This window comes from Eleutherodactylus coqui, chromosome 10 (genome assembly GCF_035609145.1).
Source record: "Eleutherodactylus coqui strain aEleCoq1 chromosome 10, aEleCoq1.hap1, whole genome shotgun sequence".
NCBI classification, from domain to species: Eukaryota; Metazoa; Chordata; class Amphibia; order Anura; family Eleutherodactylidae; genus Eleutherodactylus; species Eleutherodactylus coqui.
In genome coordinates this window covers 96,218,278-96,240,799 of record NC_089846.1, presented here as the reverse complement: position 1 = coordinate 96,240,799, position 22,522 = coordinate 96,218,278, and the positions used below count along the sequence as shown (strand labels likewise).

At 47.3% G+C, this 22,522-nt stretch overlaps 1 protein-coding gene across 2 annotated transcripts; it reads left to right on the top strand.

Annotated features, from left to right (window-relative positions):
• The first annotated feature begins 203 nt into the window (after positions 1-203).
• GNL1 (G protein nucleolar 1 (putative)) lies at positions 204-20,753 on the top strand. Of its 2 annotated transcripts, none has more exons than XM_066581554.1 (13): positions 204-575; positions 2,074-2,242; positions 2,752-2,888; positions 6,231-6,382; positions 6,809-6,880; positions 7,062-7,269; positions 12,584-12,679; positions 12,766-12,963; positions 15,933-16,111; positions 16,361-16,511; positions 16,589-16,729; positions 17,465-17,769; positions 19,521-20,753. In XM_066581554.1, exons 1-12 carry the CDS (start codon positions 503-505, stop codon positions 17,728-17,730), a joined length of 1,842 nt encoding a protein of 613 aa, XP_066437651.1. In that variant the 5' UTR covers positions 204-502; the 3' UTR covers positions 17,731-17,769; positions 19,521-20,753. The 2 variants fall into 2 exon arrangements, with proteins under 2 accessions (XP_066437651.1, XP_066437652.1); XM_066581555.1 differs by having other exon boundaries at positions 19,518-20,753.
• Positions 20,754-22,522: the final 1,769 nt, after the last annotated feature.

The window sequence follows — 22,522 nt, the reverse complement described above, 5'->3', positions numbered from 1 at the left end:
ATCTCACCCTGCCTGTTCGTCAGCTTAGAATGAGAGGCTTGAAACGCATCCCAAATGACTATTGGGCATTGGCTGAGAGAAGTCACTTGACAGGCGGTTGAGCATAGGCTGGTTCTTATTGGCTAATTCTAACAGCACTTCGAGGCGTGACACGCATATTGTTCGGTTATTGGCTGATAGGTGTCGGGCTAGAGGCGTGAAACGCACAACGGGCTTTTCCTGTTACCAGGGCTGATAGAAGCACATTGTCCTGGTTAGTTGTCGCCAGGCAATGCAGGGTTACTGTCTGTGCGCCTAGAGAGGGTGTCAGAGGGCACTGGCCCTGCATAGTGGGTGTGGAGGGTGCTGATGAAGGGAGCCATGCATTTCCTGCAACAGGGGCTTTAGAAAGTGCACTGGTTTGGCGGTGTATTAGGTCTCCCTATTATTGATAGCACGGCACGCCCGGGTCACCCACCAGGACCGCTTTATCTCCACGAGTTTTGGTTTACGATACTGAAAGATGCCTCGTAAGAAGCCATTTAGCAACAAGCAGAAGAAGAAGCAGCTTCAGGACAAGCGGGAGCGGAAGCGCGGTGCGTATTCTCAGGGAATGTCTGCTGCGCAATTTGTGTAATGGAAAGTCATGCGATTTTTCTAATGTATTTCAGATCCTTACCATTTTAAGATCTTTGCTTGCTGTCATTGAATTTGAGCATCCAGACCCACCCAGCCCTAATACATCTGACAGCTGAGGGCTCGTTACATTGTATCCAGTCTAGACAATCCTCTGTGAAAGAAATGCATCAACCTCGCCACATCCTGATGGCTGCCGTGGTATAGTTTTGAGCAAGTGAGGGGCTCCGACATATCAGCGGGGGCTTCACAGCTCATTGCGTACAATGGTAGATAATCCTGAGCTGTGAGAAGTATTCACTGACAGCAAGCAGTGATATTGAAGCTGTGGATCACTTTCAGCATGCAGAATATTAGAAAGCCGCAAAGCTTTTTACTTTACTATTATGAAGCTTTATTTACATCAAATAATTGTATGTTAAAGGGACGGCCATGTTGAACCGATGCTAGCGGCGAAGCAGGGCTGGCATTATACTCGTAAGAGGAGTAAATATGTTTAACCTGCGCAGCCAGGAGGTTCACATCTGTACAGCGACGCCCCCTAGTGACTTGCTGACGCAACGGTTGCTAACATGGCTGCTGGCGGAGGGACACGTGACCCGAACCATCAGCAGCCTCCACTGAACACCACGTACTGCACTGCACATGGCTACTTTTCTAATGCGGTGAGTAGTATTATTGGAGGCCGCTGATGGTTCAGGTCACATTCCTATCCACCAGCAGCCACATTATTGACAGGAGCTCCATGACATCAGCTATTGCTCAGGAAGGGGGCACCGCTGTACAAACGTGAACTTTCCAGCTGTGCAGGTAAAACATAATAATTCCTCCTACCAGTATAATTCTGCTCTGGCATCCCTGTTAATGTCAGTAGAACACGGCCGCCCCTTTAAATCACCATATTGTGTCCGGCTGGATGATCGCCTATCGAGAGGTGCTGTCGCAGCTCCCATTTATGCATCTCCCTAACTTTCTTAGGATCCAGAGTGGTATGTACAGCTGCAGCCCTCGTCGCACTTTCCATTCAAGAGCTGGGTGGTCATCAGCGGTTCACTGGACACACATATGCAGGGTGCCATGCAAGCAGACAACTCTGCCTCTGTTGCTCTGGCCGCCGTCACATCGTGTTAAAAGTCTGAGATGTTGAAACGTTTTTGCAAGGGCAGGAAATGCGGTCAAATAACGAGCTGCAGCCATGTTCGCTCCCTGCCGTACTCTACAGAGGGCAATGATTGGCTGCAGCAGCTACAGGAGGAATACATAATATCACTACTGCAGTCATGTACACAAAAAGCCAGTGGTGTGGACAGGCACGCCAGAGCAGTGAGGGGTGGCGTACGGCTTGTAACGCCTCCTGCCCTTACAAATGTTTTTGATACCTCGGATGTCCCCTCACAGGAACGTTATAGGGTCAGTGACTTTACTAATTTGTCTTCCTCTTCTGTTCCTTTTTGCCAGGGCCACTTGAAGCTGGCAGGTCCGAGTCAAACAGCCGAAGTCAGAGCAGAGAACGTGGTGAGGAGAACACGGATACCTCGGACAGCGAGAGCGTCCGCCCGCAAGTGAGGAGGACCAATCAGCAGCCGCAAGTCATCAGGCCTGGAGAAAAAGGATACGACCCCAACAGGTGCGCTATTAAGATGCAGAAATACGTAAAATCACTTCGGTAGCGTTCGCCAAGACTCTGATATTGATCCTTAAGATAGGCCATCAATATCAGATGGGGGAGGGGCACCCGATATTTCCACTGATCAGTGGACTTGAGGGGCTGCATCCCCTTACTTGTTTGTTGAGCCCAGCGTCGCACCGGGTACTGCAGCTCTACAACTTCATCTAATTCAAGTGGATAGGACAGGGCTGCAGTACTCGGCGCTGCTGCTAATATGCACCGCACTGTGCCTGGTATATAATAATGGGAACACGGCGCCGCGCATGTCTAGTCTCAGTTCAGTACAATCATGAGGGATCAGGGGCGCTATGTGTCCATTATATAGACACTGTATTATAACCGTCCGGTAATCCACAGCATCTAATCTAATGGCTTCCCAGTAATTTTACTGTATGTATAGATGTGATTTGGGGTCTCGGACGGTTCGTTCTGCATATGAACCTCTACGGAACGCTTCGTTCTTACAGGTACCGGCTGCAGTTTGAAAGGGAGAGCAGAGAGGAAATTGAACGCAGGAAGAAACTCGCTCGGGAGAAGATATTGGAGCCAGTCGTGGAAACGGACCTTGAGGTGGATATAGAGAAGATTTACCGGCCAGGCTCAGGTAACTTCATGGGGGGTCGTTTCTCTCGCTCTATCCTGCGCAACTTTGCTACTCATTAAAGGGGTTTTCCAGTTGTTTACTATTGATGACCTATCCTCAGATCATGTGCTGAGCTGATTTCTGCAGGAAGCAAACAGCTGTGTTCCCATCATAGTGGCCAGGCTTGGTATTGTAGGCTAAGTTCCCATGCATTTCAGCGAGAGCTGTGCCTGCAATACCAAGCCTGGCCACTGCAATGAGAACAGAGCTGTATGTTTCCTGCAGAAATCATCTGAATCCACCAGCACACTGGCCTGACAAACAGCTGATCAGTGGAGACCCTGCCGATGGGGGTGGAGGGGGGGGGGGGTGGTTGTACGGGACCACCGAACATCGTTCAGGGGATTTAAATTGCCGCTGTCAGAATTGACTGTGGCATTTAAAGGGTTAACAGGCCCGATGAGCTGCGTGGCTCATTGGTGCTGTTGTCACTGGGTGTCGGCTGTAAAAAAAAAAAAAAACGGCACCCAGGATGTATGAAGAAAGATCACCGTGCGATCTCCCTTTATACACATCCTGCAGCTGCAGAACGTAAAAACACTATAGCGCTGTCAATAAGGGGTTAAATATGCTGCATGATCAGACTGCTCTCATTTGGATCTAGGTTACAGATTGTCTCAGGACTGGCATGCTCAGCAAGTCTCTTACATCATATATCTTTCCTCAGTTACTTCTGATTGGGAGCGAGTTAGCTAAAAAGGTAATGTAGCGGAAGGGAAACTTCACTTCTGACCGCTCTCCTAACCTACCACCCGGATTGTTAGTCTGTAGAGAGGGGTCGATACTTGTTCCCTTGTTCTATTGAGAACATTTCCTTCACTCCTAGGACTCCTAAAAGAAGTCAATAAACGGGTCCCCAGTCAACGATTCCCTGATGATCAGACACGCCTATCCTTGGCATTGTCTGATGCTTCATTCCCCCGCAGGGTGAGCTGACGTTGACTTCTTGGTTTCCTCGCTATTCTGGAGCCCCAGCATAATGTGCTTCTTGCCAGGGGCCCCTCTAAGAATCTCTGAGGGGCCTCGTGTACTACAGCCCAAAAAACCCAGGCGATGATATGGATACATCCTAAAGAAGATGGGGGATTTCAGCCATCAATTTGCAAAATGCCTCTATACAAGAACTCGGCCCCCATCTACCACGCTCAGAGATCTATCTATTTCATGTGGTGGTGAGGGAGAAGCTGACAGGACGGGACCGAAGGCTTTTCAATGGCGCTTTGTGTCAGTGTTCAGAGGAGAGCGAGGACACAATGCCTAGAGGGTGATGAGCATGCACATTCCAGGACGCGGCCGTCGGTCAACGACTATTCTAGAGTTCACACACAAACTGCATGTTTTCTGCATTCTTTCAGGTAAATGGGAAGTGATAGAGGTTGTGCATACAGGGTTGTACAGCGCAGAGGATCCTCTTACACCTCATTCTTTGCCCTGAAGTCGTACAAGACTTGTTTTTTGGGCAATGAGTTATTAATGGCACCATGGTTACATATAATGAGGTGGGAAGGGGAAAAACTCCAATTATTTCATCTTTTTTCAGGGTTTTGGGTTTTACGCTGTTAAGCGTGCGGTACAAATAACATGTTATCTTTAGGCCAGTTTCACGCAGGCAACACAATATCGCTCGACTTTGTAGCACCACGTGCAAGGATTTTCGGGTAGGAAGCTTGAAATATAAGCCCTACCCCCAAAATAAGCCCTAGCTGCAGAAAACATAAAAAACAGAATACATCACCCAAGAAGTGCTGTCCGGCTCCGCTGCATCTTCTACCCAGTCCCTGGCAATTGTCTTCAGCATTTCTTCTGGCCGGGGATTGGAAAATCCCCGCCTCCAGGAAGCGCTGCCTCTGCCAATTAGAGGCAGCACTTGATGAATCAATCACAGCCAATCAGAGGTGGTGCTTCCTGGAGGTTGGATTTTCCAATCCTCCGCCAGAAGAGATGCTGAAGACAGCTGCCAGGGAACGGGAAGAAAATGCAACGGTGCTGGACAGCACTTCTAAGTGATGTATGTGGGGGGGGGGTTTCTGCAGATAGGACTTAGTTTAGGGCTTCGACAGTAAGATTCCCTACTGTCAATGTTGCATCACAAGGCACGAAAATCGCATTTTCATGCGATGCAATAGAAAGGAAGGCTCCATAGAGAAAAATGGGCTACAGAACCTCACAAATCACGTGCATATCACAAAACCCGCAAAGCCTTTGACTCACAATGTAGCAGGCTACAAAACATCGCAAATGTGAAGAACCCATAGAAAAGCGTGAGCTTCACATACATGCGATTTGTAGCATTGTCGCAACGCGAGAAAATGTTGCAACTTTGTCGCCCGTGTGAAAGGGTCCTTATTCTGTGGCTTGTTATGAGCTCAGTGATGCCACTTTTTTTTTTCTTGGTGGAAGGGGACTTGGCCTGGTGATCTTTTGACCACATAATATACTGCAATACTTCTGGATGACTGTATTGCAGTGTATTATGCCTCAGCAGGAACTGTTGGGTTATTGTACATGGCTGACAAGCCATCCTTATCCTTCAGCTGCCATAGCTACCCATCAGCATCCTGTGAACACACTGTGTGGGCAATCATGATATGCTTTCAGAGGAAACCCTGTAACCCCCCTTCTGTAAAACATATGGTTGCCACGGTCAGTATTGACTGCGGATTCTAAAGAGTTATATGGCCAGGATCAGAGTGAAAATGTAACTGCGCATTCTAAAAACGTTTTGATGGCTGGGGTCCGAGTGCTGAGAACCCACCAGTCGCTAGAATGAAGCCGTTGCAGCGCTCCTCTTAGTGCTGTTGATCGTAAGCTTAAAATGAGCCCATTGACTTTCTATTGACTCTGTCTTGAGCTAACAAGCAGTGACTGCTCAGATGACCGCTTCAGGTGGCTCATGCTAGTGATTGGTGAGGGTCTCAGCTGGCGGACCCCCAGCAATCAAAACTTTTGATGTCGTTATGACATACCTAAAGTTTTTAGACAATGCAGTTACGCTTTAACTCTGGTCCTGGCCGTTGCAGCAGGATGTCGGCTTTACTTTTATAGTTGACATCTACTTCAGATGACGGGGACAGAGATCCTAAGGCCGACGCATCCCGTCCGACTCTGTACATTTATAGCAACCTGCGAGAAGGAGTCGCTCCCTTTGATTGGTGCTGCACCGTCTTTAGAAACCAAACAGGAAGGAAGTGACCCCGATACGGAGAAGCACGGGGTCCGTTACTTATCTGACCTGAGTAAGAATATCCCGTCACTTCTGCATTACTTGTGTGCATCGTGGAGTAATAAAGTCTTCCCTCACAGTGTTGGACTTCCCGAAACGACCGGCCTGGAGCTACGAGATGAGCAAGGAGGCCGTGCTGTCCCAGGAGGAGCGGGCCTTCAAGGAATATCTGCAGAAGATTTATGAGAAGCACTCGCCTCAAGAGCTCAGCTACTTCGATCACAATCTGGAGGTGAGAAAACAACCGCCATTGGTGAGTCCATTACACTTGGGTGCAGCGAGCAAGAGCTGGCGGGCGTGCTCCGCTCCCCAGATGCAGCACAAGTCCTTCTAGCTCGGCCGCGGCATCTTAAAAACGGCAACTTCCCAGACTGGGTCCTGCCTCGTAATCCTATGCTCTTGCTTCAGCTGGCGGATGTTGGTTAGATATTTATAAGTTCCATTGCATTGTGGGAACTTAGATGATAGCAATAAGGTCGCATATCTGGCGGCAGGGCGGAGCTATACTGCTGTCCGTTTCTAAGAGCACTTGGTAGAACTTCGCTAGAACTTTTCTGAAATAAATTGTTAAAAAAATTGCAAAACGGAATCTTTAGAAAGTTTCTTGAGATGATGATAAATTTCCGTCTTTTTTTTTTTTTTTTCTTCTCATTTTTAGACTTGGCGCCAACTGTGGAGGGTCCTGGAAATGTCGGACATCGTCCTCCTGATAACGGACATACGGCATCCGGTCAGTACTAGAGTTATTGTAGGTGTAAGGGGACACTCAGAATAATATCTGCCTTAAAGGGCGGTACATGACTATTGACTTGGCCGTGTGTTCTCTGATTCCCGGTGTCATGCTCCGCCCCCTCAGCGCAGTAACATATTGTATGCGGACTGTTCCTTCATAGTGATATCTGTCCTTGCAGGTGTTACATTTCTCTCCAGCCCTCTATGACTATGTAACTCAAGAACTGGGCAGATCACTTATCCTCGTGCTTAATAAGATTGACCTGGCGCCACCGTCGCTGGTCGTAGCCTGGAGGCATTATTTCCAGGAGAAGTTTCCACAAGTCCATGTCGTCTGCTTCACCTCCTACCCCCGACATCCTGATGAGGAGCAAGACCCATCCGCAGGTGAGACCGAGAGCCCTCCATATCCGGCGTCCATCATCCTCAATGTCTCTGTAGCTTCTAATCTTCCCCTGTAAGCCATTCTCACACTGGGTGGATTTTTTGCACATAAAATCCACAGCATTTACAGTAGCAGCAACTTCGATGAGATTCTCAAACTCTAATCCACACATTGTGGGGACATTGACCATTTTGTGTCGAATCTAAACCCCAGTATGTCAATCTTAGCAGAGGATTCGGTGCAGAAGACCTGTGGATAAGTTCTGCCCCCCCCCCCCCCCCCCCCCATTGCAAACAGTGACAAGGGGCGGGAGCTCTGTGCATTATTTCCCGGCCAGGCCCGCCTCCTCCCCTTGCAGGCTGGGCGTGAAAACCCAACTGATATACGCCTGTCGGAATAAGCCCTTAGTCAGACAGCATTTGGAATACTGTGTCCAGTTCTGGGCACCTTAATTTAAAAAAAGACATAGACAAACTGGAGCAAGTTCAGAGAAGAGTTACCAAGACGGTGAGCGGTCTGCAAATCATGTCCTATGGTTAAAGGATCTGGGAATGTTTAGCTTGCCGAAGAGAAGGCTGAGAGGAGACTTAATAGCTGCCTACAAATATCTGAAGGGCTGTCACCGTGCAGAGGGATCAGCCCTATTCTCATCCACACATGGAAGGACTAGAAGCAATGCGCCAATCCAGTGGAACGGACGCCGTTACTATAGAGTCCTTAAATGTAAGAACTAACGGTCTTTCGATTATATTACTTAATTCCCTTAGAACCCGGGGGGTGTATGCTATCGGGACCCAGTGACTTTTTATATTTTTAAGGCAGCTCCACACTTCTTCCTGGGTTAAACTGGTGACATTTAGTGGAGAGTTTACTTTAGCACTCTGCGTTTCATCTGACATTTAGTTTTTCTCTGTGAATACACTGAAGAAAAAGCGTTTTAAAAGATTTGATTTTTCCTACATTATTTATTAAAGGGCCAGCACATGCCTTTGATACTTTAGGCTGGTCATACTTGTTCTCAGTATTGGAGCATTGGAAGTTTCCCACCGAATTTCTAACATGGTTGAGAATTTTTTTGTACAATTTCCCTAGGGCCTTTGTCCATTATAAAGGTTTTTGCTCAGACAATTTTATGATCCAACGAGGCACAAGACAAGGTTGCCCACTGTCCCCTCTCCTCTTTATTTTAGCCTTGGGACCATTAGGAATAAAAATTTGCAACAATCCTGACAATAAAGGAATAGAAATTGCTTCAATCCAACATAAAATCAGTATGTTTGCGGATGACCTATCAGCAATAATATCCTCCCCTCATAAAACTATCCCTAATCTTATTGTGGAACTGTCCAGGTTCGGGTCACTCTCAGGCCTGATAATTAATCAGGCAAAATCAAAAGCTTTTAACCTCACACTGTCCCCACATACGACCTCCCTACTTCAGTCTAATTTCCCATTTAAATGGTTGTCCGGGTCGCTGGGCTATCTGGGTATAAGTTTGACAAACTCCCATGGCTCGTTATATGCGCAAAATTATATCCCACTCCTCCGTGAACTCCGACTACTATTGGAAAGCTGGGACCGATACCATATATCATGGACTGGAAGGGTGAATTCTTTAAAGATGACATTTCTTCCCAAACGCCTTTACTGAAGAGTAAAGAAGACCCTTCAGCAGATGTCCCTCCGTTTAATCTGGAATAACTCTATTCCTAGGGCGTCGTGTTCCACTCTGTATATAGACATAGTATTGAAATACTACCAGGCAGCGCAGATAGCCTCCATTCACTCTACAACTAATGATCCTCTTTGGCTTGCTCTTGAGGCCATGGAGATACAGCCTTGCACAGTAGATTAGATTTTATGCACTATTTCGAACCCCATTATAAAACACTCCCTAAAAGTTTGTGATTCCATAAAATACTCTGGAAACCTGATGTCCCCCATCTACCCCTATAACCACTCTTGCATAATCCTTTATTTTTACCAGGCTTTGAATCCGCCCTTTCCTTTCAGGTTTGGACAAGCAAAGGCATTACCAAAGTACATGATTTACTTTCTTGGGATGGTGTGGTAGAGTTCTCTACAATCAGGAAAATAAAGACCTACCCCCTTCTGAAATATTTCTTTATCTACAGCTTAAGAATTTTCGATCTTCCCTTCTCAAACACACGTTGCCCATACACTAATACTCCCTTTGACACATTCTGCCTTAAATATCCGCAAGCAAAAGGACTCATTTCTCAAATCTGTGCAGGCCTTGTCCATTCCACGTACCACACACAACTGTCATATGTAATAAAATGGGATTTAGGCAGTACTCTAGACGAGGAGGAGTGATCTCAGATTTGGAGATCAACCAATGGGGGCGCACGCAACACACTTTGTGGGAAACCTCATATAAAATTCTTCTACGCTGGCACTTGGTCCCCACCAGAATTGCACATGCGGTTCCCGGCTACTCTAGAGATTCTGACGTTGTTCTTCCCTTGGAGATATGCTCCACATTTGGGGGTCCTGTCCTAGAGTCAAAAGACTGTGGATTAGGACATATTCCCTAATTTATTCAGTAACCTATCATAACCTGCGTGAAGATCCATGGGAGGCTCTGCTGAACAAAAAGACTGCAAATATATCCCCATACTCCAGAAAGTTAATCTCGTTCTTCTTTCTAGCTGCAAAACAAACTATTGCAAATTCCTGGCGGAAAGCCTCTTTTGACTTTTCCGAGGTTAGCATCGAATGAATTGGTATTTGGTCAACGAGAAATTAACATCCATATCAGAAGACAAACACAAGAGATTTCTTAGCATCTGGACACCATGGATAAATGATTCCTTTCCAGCATCGGGGGTGAGCCCACCAACCTGCCTATTAATTCATTTTACAGGGGAGGAACTTTGTAGTTCCCTTGCCTCTCCAGGTTGAAGCCCCGGGAGAGTGGAACCTGTAGGGCATCACTAAGCTGACCGGACTGATTGAAGTTTAGCATTTTTTAGCTCCCTATAAAACTTTTCTCGTGAAGGACAAGTGGAAATGTATTATATTATGGTCACTATTTCCCAGATGCCCACCAACCTGCACCCCTGTTATTCTATCAGGTCTATTGGTTAATATTAAAGGAGATGTCCCGCGCCGAAACGGGTTTTTTTTTTTTTCAACCCCCCCCCCGTTCGGCGCGAGACAACCCCGATGCAGGGAGGTAAAGAAAGCTCACCGGAGCGCTTACCTTAATCCCCGCGCTCCGGTGACTTCTCTACTCACCGCTGAAGATGGCCTCTTCCTCCGTGGACCGCAGCTCTTCTGTGCGGTCCACTGCCGATTCCAGCCTCCTGATTGGCTGGAATCGGCACGTGACGGGGCGGAGCTACACGGAGCTACACGGAGCCCCATAGAAGACTGCAGAAGACCCGGACTGCGCAAGCGCGGCTAATTTGGCCATCGGAGGGCGAAAATTAGTCGGCACCATGGAGACGAGGACGCCAGCAACGGAGCAGGTAAGTATAAAACTTTTTATAACTTCTGCATGGCTCATAATTAATGCACAATGTACATTACAAAGTGCATTATTATGGCCATGCAGAAGTGTATAGACCCACTTGCTGCCTCGGGACAACCCCTTTAAGTCCAAAATAGCCACACACACACCCGGTCGGGTCCTGTACAAGTTGGGTAAGGCGATTATCTTTAGTAATCAACAAAGTTGCTACCTTTATGAGATCCGCAGGTTTTGGCTTCCCAGTTTATATCCGGATAGTTAAAGCCACCCATAATAATTACCTCATTGGGATTTGCTGCTTCATCTATTTGGTTGACTAATAGATTTTCAGCAGCTTCTGTTATATTTGGTATCTATAGAAAACCCCTATGAGGACTTTATTGTTCTTCCCTCCATGTATTTCCACTCATGGAGACTCCAAATGTTCATCTACTTCACATCTATTTTCCTGTAGTGTGGCTTTAAACAGGATTTTACATAAAGACAGACCCCCCCCCCCCCCCAGTCCCTAGTTTAAACACTCCTCCAACCTTCTACCCATCTTCTCCCCAGCACAGCTGCCCTCTCCCGACTGAGATGCAGCCCGTACCAATGTTAGAGCCCATAGCCGACAGCAAAGTCAGCTTAGTTCTCCGGGAACCCAAACCCCTCCTTCCTATACCAACTCTGTAGCCACTTGTTTACCTCCCTAATCTGCTACTGCCTTTTTGGTGTGGCTCGTGGTACAGGACATATTTCAGAAACTACTACTTTGGAGGTCCATGAAATCATTTTTAAGGACCTTCCACCTACCTCTAACTTTGTCATTGGTGCCAATGTGTACCATGACCGCTGGATCCTCACCAGCCCCTCCCAGTAATCTGTCAACCCGATCTGCAATGTGTCAAGCTCGAGCACCAGGAAGACAACACACCGTTCCATGGACCCCTGTCTTTGTGGCAGATTGCCCTGTCTGTTCCCCTAATAATTGAGTCCTCCACTACCAGGACCTGTCTAGCCCGCCCTACACTCCCTTTCCCCCTTCTTACTGGAGCAGACATCCCCCTGGCGGTTAGATGGCATGTTGTACTAGAGCAGTGTTAATCCTGTAATGGCATCCCCTCATCTGCCAACTTTGTTGGGGTTTGCCAGTTCAGGACTCGCCTCCCTGGATCTCTTTCCTCTACCCCTCTTTCTAACTGTCTCCCAGCTAGCTGCCTGTTCATCCTGCTCTCTCGTATTATCATCCACCTCCATATCTACCACAGCGAGTGCCGGATCAGTGAGCAGCGAAGTCCTTTCCATGATGCGAATAGATTTCAGTGTTGCCAGCTGCTCATTTAAATCCAGGATCTGGGCTTCCAAATGTGCCACATGCTCACATCTCATACAGCAGTATGTACCCTCCAATGGCTGTTCGACTGCATACATGGCAGAAGATGTAAGCTGGGCGGCATTGTCAGTCATAAATTGGGATCGTACAGATAGATTAGATAGAAGTCACATATGCAAAAATTCAAGTAGATAAGCAGTAAATACAACTCCTGACATGGCACCAAGATGTCAGGAGTTCAGGCCAGTGACGCTGTGGCCTCTGGTTGGCTGCAGTGGTCAACTGACCTCTGAAGAACATCCACTCAAGGATGGCGCTACGGGAAGTACTCAGTTGTGTTCTGGGGGGCTGAACACGGCTGACTATTTTTGTTTTAACCCATGGCCGGCTGTTAAATATTTTTTCATAATCGCACAGCCCATTTAAGATGTTTTGACTCTGCAATGTTCTCGGGCTGTAAATCTCCATCCTTGTCTCTCTTTATTGAAATCTCCTTGTCTCCCATCAGTGTTTAAGAAACGCAGGAGGAAGCGTCGGGCGTGGAATGCAGCCTTGGGCCCCAATCAACTCCTGCGAGCGTGCGAGCTCATCACTGCTGGGAACGGTACTGACTTCTTACAGATGTCGTCTTCGTCCGCTCCTTTGCTTCGCACCACCATCTTCATTTACCTTCCTTCATGTTCCCTTCAGTTGACCTGACGTCCTGGAGAGAGAAGATCGAGAGAGACTCTGCCGCGCTCCTCCACACTACAGGAAGGGAGGAAGATCCAGAGGAGAAAGAGGCCGATGAGATAGATGTGGTGGTCGCCCAGCAGGTCACCGATGCAGAACTAGGGGCACCCAGCAGAGAACGCTATAAAGACGGGGTGCTGAGCATCGGCTGTTTGGGTAAGAGACTCTTATGGGTGATGTGGGTGACTCTTATGGATGACTTCTGGGCAAACATTTGAACATCTAATACAAAATTTTGATCTGCAGCGCTCTCTTCAGCTTCCTCCACCGCTAGCAATCCCCATTGATCAGCTAATTGAATAGATGGCAGAGCATGGGTGAATGCCAACTATCCTGAGGATAGGTCATCAATCTTGGAAAAACCCCTTGAAGCCACACCCATAGCGATCAGATGATGGCCCGGCTGGCTTCAGTATAAAAATAGGTTATAATGATGGGACGACTCCTTGAAGAGACATTTAATTCCACTATGCGTAATTTACCATTTCATAACCTAACAGTTTTGCCCAAATGGTGCTCAGCCTAGGACTAAAGGACTTTACAGTTTAGCCCAGGCACTATTGGGCTGGGGAGGCTGTTAAAATGGCTCTATCTCTGTCTAGAATGGGGCTAGAGTCTAGGTCTTTCAAACAAGACCAAATGCGCAGTGGCAGCCCCGTTCTAGATGAAGATACAGCAGGTTGTAAACTTACAGCTCTCACTTCAAGTGTGCAGAACAGAGAGGGGCAAGGAGCTGCCAGTGTCCTGCCTGCACCTCTTGGGACTTGATTGGCCTATTTCAGACCAAAATAGGATCTGCTGCAATTGTTATGCCTGTGAAAACCTATGTCTGTGTGTCCCAATGCAAATCAGTGCGGATTCAGTGTTCTATATAATGTGTGTAATACGGAGTGTATTTATGCCCATATGAATGAACTCTAAGGCTGAAGAAGGGGTAACATGGACTTTATCCATGTTGTCATCCCTTCCCCCACCATACTTGTTCATCTAATCAACATAATGATCCTAATTAGGCTTTTTAATGGCTTTACAGTCCAGTTTTTAGCCCCTCAGTTGCTGCGCTCCATTGTGACCCACACACCTAAGTGGTTTTATGGAAGAAAAAAAGGTTTGTTTTTCTGTAGCTCAATGTTTTATTACTGAAAAAAAAACAAAAAAAATAAGATAATAAGATAATTATCACCACATCCATAACGACCCCTACTGTAAAATGACCAGTTGGTGCCATAAAAAAAAACTTAGACGTTTTCTGTTCGTTTTGCTTCCCAAAAAAACTGAATAAAAATTAATCAAAAAGTCAAATCCACCCCAAACTGGTGCCAGGAAAAGTTATGGGTTGTCCTTAGAGATGAGCGAGTATACTCGCTAAGGCACATTACTCGAGCGAATAGTGCCTTAGCCGAGTATCTCCCCGCTGGTCTCTAAAGATTCGGGGGCCGGGGAGCGGTGGGGGAGAGCGGGGAGGAAGGGAGGGGAGATCTCTCTCCCTGTCTCCCCCCTGCTCCCCGCCGCAACTCACCTGGCACCGGCGCCGGCCCCCGAATCTTTAGAGACGAGCGGGGAGATACTCGGCTAAGGCACTACTCGCTCGAGTAATGTGCCTTAGCGAGTATACTCGCTCATCTCTAGTTGTCCTGCATAAATGTGCCTCACGCAAACAGAAAATAGAAACACTAGAAGTCCTGGAATGCGGGACAAAAAAGACGTCCTGCAGTAACAGTATTTTTATTGTGCAAAACTATTAAATGGGACAATAAATACAGACATTTTAGTATTATTGTAGCTGTAAGAACCCATGGAATACAGCCAGCGTGTTACTTATACCGCCAGAAAACCGTCTATTTGGGGACACGTAACCCCAGAACTTCCTATAGAGACCCCAAACCGCCACGCAGTAGACAAGATCTCGTACCGCTACAAGTTAGGGAGAAAAATGTTACGACCGCTGGAATACGGGAAAATGTTGCCATCCCTAAGGGGTTAAAATGCATTTAGAGCAGCGGCGTTACAGCGCCAATTATATTTATTTGAGACATAGTGACTGGTTGGGGATTAACCCCTTCCCACCGCAGGGCGTAAATGTACATACTGTCTGAGAAGCAGATCCCTCCCCAGAGACTTAAATCTTATGGATGGCGCAGGCTCAGAAGCTGAGCCCATGCCATCCACAATGGGAGCTAGCTGTGACTAACAGATGGCCTCCTGCTGCAACAGCGGGGTTTGGTGAAAGAAAATGCTTAAGAAAAAAAACGGCTAAACGGGGTCAAAATGCAATTTTTATGCATTTTACCTCCTAAAAAAATGCAATCAAACTGATCAAAAAAGTCATATGTACCCCAAAATGGTACCAATAATAGCAGTGGTGCCAATTAAAACTACAATTCGCCCCACACAAAAACAAGCCTCGTATGGCCATGTCTATAGAAAAATAAAACGGCTTTTGAAAAGTTTAGATGAAGATTTCCCCCCCCCCCCCCCCCTCCAGAAAAAAATAGAAACGTCCCAAAATAGGTAATGGCGCTAAAGGGTTAACATGATGGAGGGGAACCATACAGTGTAATCTACATGCCATTAATGATCCAGGACAGAGTTCTGAGGTTTTCTTCTATAGTACTGCGCCCCCTGCTGTTCATAGTACAATGTGCAGGCCGAGCAGTGGAGGGCCGCATGGTCAGTGTCCCCACAGCTGGAGCCTCGTTCTCCTGTCACTGGCTGATACAGGTTGCTTCTATGCTGCCTGCTGATCCTGTGCAGCAGCACAACATCGGGTACAGCTGAGGAGGCGCCTGCTAAGGGCTCTCCTTTAGGGAGCTTTACATTAACTGGATTTGTGGCATCAGCCCTTTAATGCCCAGCGATGGATATAAGGGGGTCTGCAGTGATTCGGGGGGGTCGCAGGGATTTCTCTGGATGTCCCGGTAGTCATCCTGTTGGAGAACATTGCAGTGAGCCTCTGCTGTGCCTGTAGTGGCTGATAACAGGGAATAATAATGTTACTCTCATCGCCATAGCAGAAAAAAAGCATATGGCTTCTATTTCATGGCAGTTCAAATAAAAAGTGGGGTTAAGTGAGGATGTCCGACCGCCGTACGCACGCCTCATGTGTCCTTTCCTCCTCCTCTCAGGGTTCCCAAATGTGGGGAAGTCTTCGCTGATTAATGGGTTGGTTGGAAGGAAGATCGTCAGCGTTTCCCGCACTCCGGGCCACACCAAATACTTCCAGACGTACTTCCTGACACCGACCGTGCGGCTGTGTGACTGCCCCGGCCTCATCTTCCCATCGCTTATAGACAAGCAGCAGCAGGTGACTATCTGGATAATGGGAGACGGGTGCAGGTCCTCTATCCTGCGGATACCTCAACACCGCGCCAAACTTGTGAACTGCTGTATTTACGCTGGCCCAGCAGTTGCACCCGCATGACAGCAGCAGCGCGGCTCTAATTACTAGTTGCCCGCAATATGTATAACGCAGCGGATCAGTCTTGCCATGTGACCTGGCAAGGTAGCGGTATAGATGCACGTGCCGTTTTCATCACTTCTGTCTCCCTTCCAGCTGCTGGCAGGAATCTACCCCATCGCCCAGATCCAGGAGCCATATACCTCAGTGGGATATCTGTCCTGTCGGATCCCGGTGCCCCGCCTCCTGAAGCTGAGCCATGCGGACAGACAGGATGAGTGTTGGACAGCCTGGGATATCTGTGAAGGTGCAGCGCTGCGTATATATGTCTGTATCCTCCCATAGACGGTGGGACAACCTTCTCATCCTCTTCTCTTTCCGCAGCCTGGGCAGATAAGCGCGGCTACAAGACCGCAAAAGCCTCACGCAGCGACACATACCGGGCCGCCAACAGCCTGCTGCGCCTCGCTGTAGACGGGCGGCTGTGCTTGTGTATGAGACCACCCGGATACTCCCACCAGAAAGGTATGAGCCCTACCTCACCGAATGTGTACTGCGATAGCGGCTTGCCGACAATACCGTCACATGACATGACCAGCAGAATAGTGAGTGCAGCTCTGGAGTATAATACAGGATGTAACTCAGGATCAGTAATGTATGTACACAGTGACTCCACCAGCAAAATAGTGAGTTCATCTCTGGAGGATAGTACAAGATGTATCTCAGGATCAGTACAGGATAAGTAATGTATTTACACAGTGACTCCACCAGCAGAATAGTGAGTGCAGCTCTGGAGTATAATACAGTATGTAACTAAGGAGCAGTACAGGATAAGTAGTGTATGTACACAGTGACTCCACCAGCAGAATAGTGAGTGCAGCTCTGGAGTATAATACAGAATGCAACTCAGGAGCAGTACAGGATAAGTAATGTATGTACACAGTGACTCCACCAGCAGAATAGTGAGTGCAGCTCTGGAGTATAATACAGGATGTAACTCAGGATCAGTACAGGATAAGTAATGTATACAGGGACTCTACCAGCAGAATAGTGAGTGCAGCTCTGGGGTATAATACAGGATGCAACTCAGGATCAGTACAGGATAAGTAATGTATGTACACAGTGACTCCACCAGTTGAATATTGAGTGCAGCTCTGGAGTATAATGCGGGATCAGTGACATACATATTAGATGGAGGTGGTGAGTAAACGTCTCTCTTCACGTTGCCTTTTTACTTTTACACAATCGTTCCTCCTGCAGAGATTTGGGAGAAACACTCGGAGACGCTGGAAATGATTTCTCAAGTTCAGTCACGAGGACAATCTGAGAGCCGCTTGTCAGCTGGAGAAGAAGAGGAGGAAGAGGAGATCTCCAGTTCTGGGGAAGAAGAGGAAGAACGTGACCGGGATGCGGATGAGGAGGAAGATGAGGAGGAAGATTCCACTCAGCTTCAGCCTAAAAAAGGGGCCAAAAGTAAAGTGGCTGACATTAACCCTTACGCTCTCCTCGCTGAAGACGAGTGTTGAGTTTGGGATGTGACATTCGGAGGCTCGTCCTCTAGTAAGGTGAGGTTCTCTCCTCTTCCCGTGATTCCGACTCTTAGTGCAGCGGGGCCGGATATCTACATCAGAGGTGGGAGCAGAAGTGCCATAAAAGGTTTCACTCCCATTGAAATCAATGACAGCTGAAGCCTCCTATTACACTTCCGCTCTCATCCCCAATCAGGTGATCGCAAGCGATCCCAAGGGGCAGGTCCACGGCAATTCACTGCTGGAAACCTAGCCTGAGAATAGTTTCATCAGTAGTTTTTGCCTGTAAAATCCATTTTAGTTACAAGTTTACCGTTTTGTGTATACAGCTCCTATTCATATATGTGTGTCTCCATGGCTACTTACTGCTGTATAGGTGGAGCCTGCGGTCATGTATTACTTTGCTTCTTCCTAAACTGGAGACGGATGAGTGGAGTAATACATGATGGCATTATAAAACTTGACTAGGTCTGTTTGTAGTCCCATACAAAGATTTGCATAGGCGCTGTTTACACAAAACGGTGGACTTGGGTTATCCAGTTGTAAACTATTGATGGCCTATCTTCAGGATAAGTTATGACTAGTAGGCTGGCGGGGGTCCGTTGTCTGGGCTGCTTGCCGATCGGCTGTTTGGTCAGTTCACTTGTGCACTGCCCTGTTTCCTTCAGGAAACGGACAGATCCATTCTAACTGCAGTGGCCAAGCTTGGTATTGCAGGCATTGAAATGAATAGGAAATTTGCCTGGAATACCAAGCCTAGCCACTACAGTTAGAATGGAGCTGTCTGCTTCCTGCAGAAAACGGCGCAGTGCACAAACATGCAGCCCGGGCAAACGGGCAGGAGGTCCCAGGCAATTGACTCCTGCCAATCTACTAGTGATGACTTATCCCAGGGGTGGGTTATCAATGATTTGCAACCAGAGAGGTCTTTTTACAACCTAAAATACTGTTACTGTGTCCATCTAGTTAAGCTAACCCCCCTCCTAATGTTGATGCAGAGAATAGCAAAAAGAAAAAACAATTGGGTAGAAGCCACATTTTCCTCATTTAAGAAAAAATGTAAATTCCTTCCTGACTCTAATCTGACAATCGGAATAATCCCCGGATCACCGACCGTTCTGAAGTAATCAGTGATATAACATATAATACTAGACTCTCGGTCCCTCTTGTACTCTGTTAGTGAGTTCGCCATTACCATGTCCTCAGGCAGAGAGTTCAATAGTCTTACTGCTCTTACAGTAAAGAACCCCCTTCTATGTTGTGTAGAAACCTTCTAGACGTAGAGAGCGCCCCCTTGTTACAGTCACAGTCCTGGGTATAAATAGATGATGGGAGAGATCTCTGTATTGTCCCCTGATATATTATACTTAGTTATTAGAGCGCCCCCTTTGTGCTGCAAGGTTAACTAAAGTTGCATATCCTGATTGGTTCTGATTCACAATTCCAGCAACCTGACTGGTTGTTTGGGTTGGCCGATTCAACCTGACTGGTTGTTAGGGCTGAGCTATTACCGAAATTGTTAATATGCCTCCTGGTGATCTCAGAGGGCGTGAAGCCACCGCCCTCACTTCCTCCTCTGACCAGTGATCACTGCATGGAGATTGGGCCAGACAATCAGCTGATGGATGGGAGTCCCGAGCGGCGGACCCCCATCCAACAACTACTGATGAGGATAGGTCATCAGTTTAGAAAAAAGCCCAGACACCCCTTTAACCAGGCGCACCTGAATGATCCCCTTCACATGAGCATCTCTGCTGCGCGGTCTGATGCAATAACTTTCTCAGCAGGTGGCATCGCGTGGATTATGGATCCGCTCGGACTGAGACTTCATATCCCGCAGGTTGTGACGTCGGCTCCTCTGTGGCCTAAACTGGTACGTAATCCAACGGATCCAATCATCACTCAGAACGAGCCTGAGGTATAAGGTGCCTCGTACCTCAGTCATGTGACCAACGCCGATGCTTCTCAACCAACATGGCTACTTATTCCGTGACCCAACCACATTCCTTACTCCTCATCAGACGGGGACTTAAGTAGGTCTGAGTTCTAAAGATGGCTGCCGAGTGGTGTTATTATTTTTTTTTTGCCTCCGCTGAGTGGCTTCTTATTATACTACGTTATATCGTGCGTACTTTTCCCATATCGTATGGCGGGGGAGCTGGGAGGACCAAGGTGCTACGTGTAACCGGATCTGGATGGGACTGAACTGCTCCTGTGGAAAAGGAAGCAGAATAGCGCAGCGTCTCCGTCACCTGCTGAGGCTGCGTTGTATTAAAGGGCGCGCCATCTCCACAACCAAACTTTTTTTTTTTTTTATTGTTCTGGTGCATCTAAGTAACTTTGCTTACAGTTTTCCTTAAAGGGGTTGTCTAGAGCTAGAAAAAACATGGCTGCTTTCTTCCAACCACAGCGCCTCCCTTTTCCACAGGTTCTGTCTGGCATTGCAGCTCCATTGAAGTGAATGGGGAATGAGTTGGAATTCCAGGCACAACCCACATACAAGGGTGGCGCTGTGTTGGAAAGAAAGCAGCCATGTTTTTCAAACTCTGGACAATCCCTTTAAATCTTGTCACTTCCTGTTTGCGACCCGAATATGTTACTATGCAGACCGGTGTAGCCTGATCCTGCAGTATCCTACTCGCTATCACACATGAAGGCGATAGGGTTGTGAGATCAGCCTCCCCGTGCTCTATTGCTTGTAACCATGGAGACGCATCATTCTGCATAGGAGCAGTATACACAAACCAGCAGGAGGTTTGCACGTCTGCGAAGTGACTTCATTTGTTATTTCAGACGCATTGCAACAATAGAAAAAAAAAAAAGTGGCGCTTCCCTGTAGGTAGTGCCCAGGTGTGATGCCGCGGTGAGCTTACATCCCTGCAACGCAATGACGCCCCTACCTCATATTCAGTACGCCCTCTCGGCCCGAGCTTCCAAGGCGTATTTACTCGATCTCGTAGTTTTCACGGCTTCAAATTTCTATTTTGCTGTATACAAATAAATACGAATCTATTTACTGACGCCGCGTCCGTTTATTGTGCTGCCATGTGAACTCCCATCCTCGGACCCTGGCAGCGGTGTGGCTCCCTCCTTCTCCCAGCAGATGGTCAGCGACATTCGTACCGACCCTGTAACCATGAAACCGCTCAATGTCCTCCATTGTCTGTCTGCGTCCAGCTGTTGCCAAGGAATGTTGGCGACGCACAACCCATCAGATGGCGGCACTATTAGCTGTTCCAGATCCCCCGGAACCCTCATCCATGGAGTTTTATAGAGTCCTAAAGAGTTCTACAACTTTCTAACATACTCCGGGCTTCTACTCTCCATCATTTTCAAGATCTGTGCTAGCTGTCAGTGAACGGGAATAACTTGCCGACCTGCTACTTCACACAGCTGAGGGTTTGTTGCAATGCGTCCAGTCTAGACGTAAAACATCCGCAGCAGAGAGCTCTCTCCTTATAGTTGTGTATCAGTCTGGAGTCCAAAGGATTGTCTAAACTGGACACATTGTAACAAACCCTCAGCTGTGAGAAGTATGAGTTCTGTACCGGTTTTCAGCCTCTTGATGTCATCCGTGTTCTCATTCGCTGATGGCATTTTGGAAATGAAACAAAGTATAGTAGAAAGTCGCAGAACATCTCATTAAGCAGTGATTTCCGGAGATCTTAGCACGCCGGCCCCTTATCTGTATGTCCCGTTAAGGGCTGATGCACACAAGTGGTCTTTACTGTGGATTATGAGCGCAAGTTTTGCACGCATAATACGCGGTAATAAACTTTATATTACTGTCAATGGGGCCCCTTGCACAGTGTGCGCAAATAACGCAACATGCTCTGTCTGCGTGTGTATGACGTGTACATCCACGCCAAGGTATTGTATGTGGATTTGTCGGCACGCAGGAGTATGTAATGGATTGCACACTGTGGCCTGGGAGATGGGCCTGTGGAAAACGCGCATGTGCTAGAGCCCTGAGGGCGGTTTCACAAAGGCGTGAGTAAAAACGTAGAGGTATGAAACCAATGATTTTTAATGGTTTCGTTCACATTTGTGATGTTTTGACTCTTGCGATAAATCGCAGCATGTCGTATCTTTCTGCGTTTCGCAATATTACTTTTTTTTTTTATCGCCCATGTTTTTCTATGGAGTCTTTTTTTTTTTTTTTTCTTTTTTTACTGCATGGCGATGCACAGACCTGCAATTTTTGTGCAATGCGCTCTTAACATTAGATAGTCGTATTGACTTTCATATAAAAAAAAAAATCTTGCTCAAAAATCGTAAGTGGCACCGATGTTTTTGTTGAAAAAAGCAGTTCTGATGCTCAAAAATCACGGAAGCAAAGACATGATTATTTTTTTTGCAGTGATATTGCAATCATATGTGTGAAACTACACTAAAGCATAAGGATTATATAGACCGTGGGCCCTTGTCTGGACATTGAGACGCTCTCTAACCCTGTCTATGTGCAACCAGCATGTAATACTAAGTTTCCCCTGCGGGAACAGTAGTGAGCATTAGTGAGTAATCGCCAGGTCAGGCTCATTAGAGGGAGTGTTAAAGGGGCGCTCCCAATTCAAAGTAATTAGTGGGAGTCTGACCACTGGTCCTCTTGCCCGGCCTGAATATGATAACTAATTCTGGAGTGTGGCCCCTGCACAGCAGCTCCCAGGAACTGCAGAATCAGTCCAGTCAGGGCTGGTGCTGTGCTGCAGTTTCCTGCGCAGCGAGTGGCTGGGGTACCACTGTGTTATATTACAGCTTCTTTCTCAGTATCTGCGGGGGGCCCAGAGGT

Bases quoted from the DNA above. Each gene is read 5' to 3' on its own strand.
- GNL1 (XM_066581554.1), top strand. From the start codon at position 503: ATGCCTCGTAAGAAGCCATTTAGCAACAAGCAGAAGAAGAAGCAGCTT. The intron at 2,889-6,230 runs GTAACTTCATGG...CTTCCCTCACAG, and splicing joins GATTTACCGGCCAGGCTCAG to TGTTGGACTTCCCGAAACGA. The intron at 16,112-16,360 runs GTGACTATCTGG...TCTCCCTTCCAG, and splicing joins TTATAGACAAGCAGCAGCAG to CTGCTGGCAGGAATCTACCC.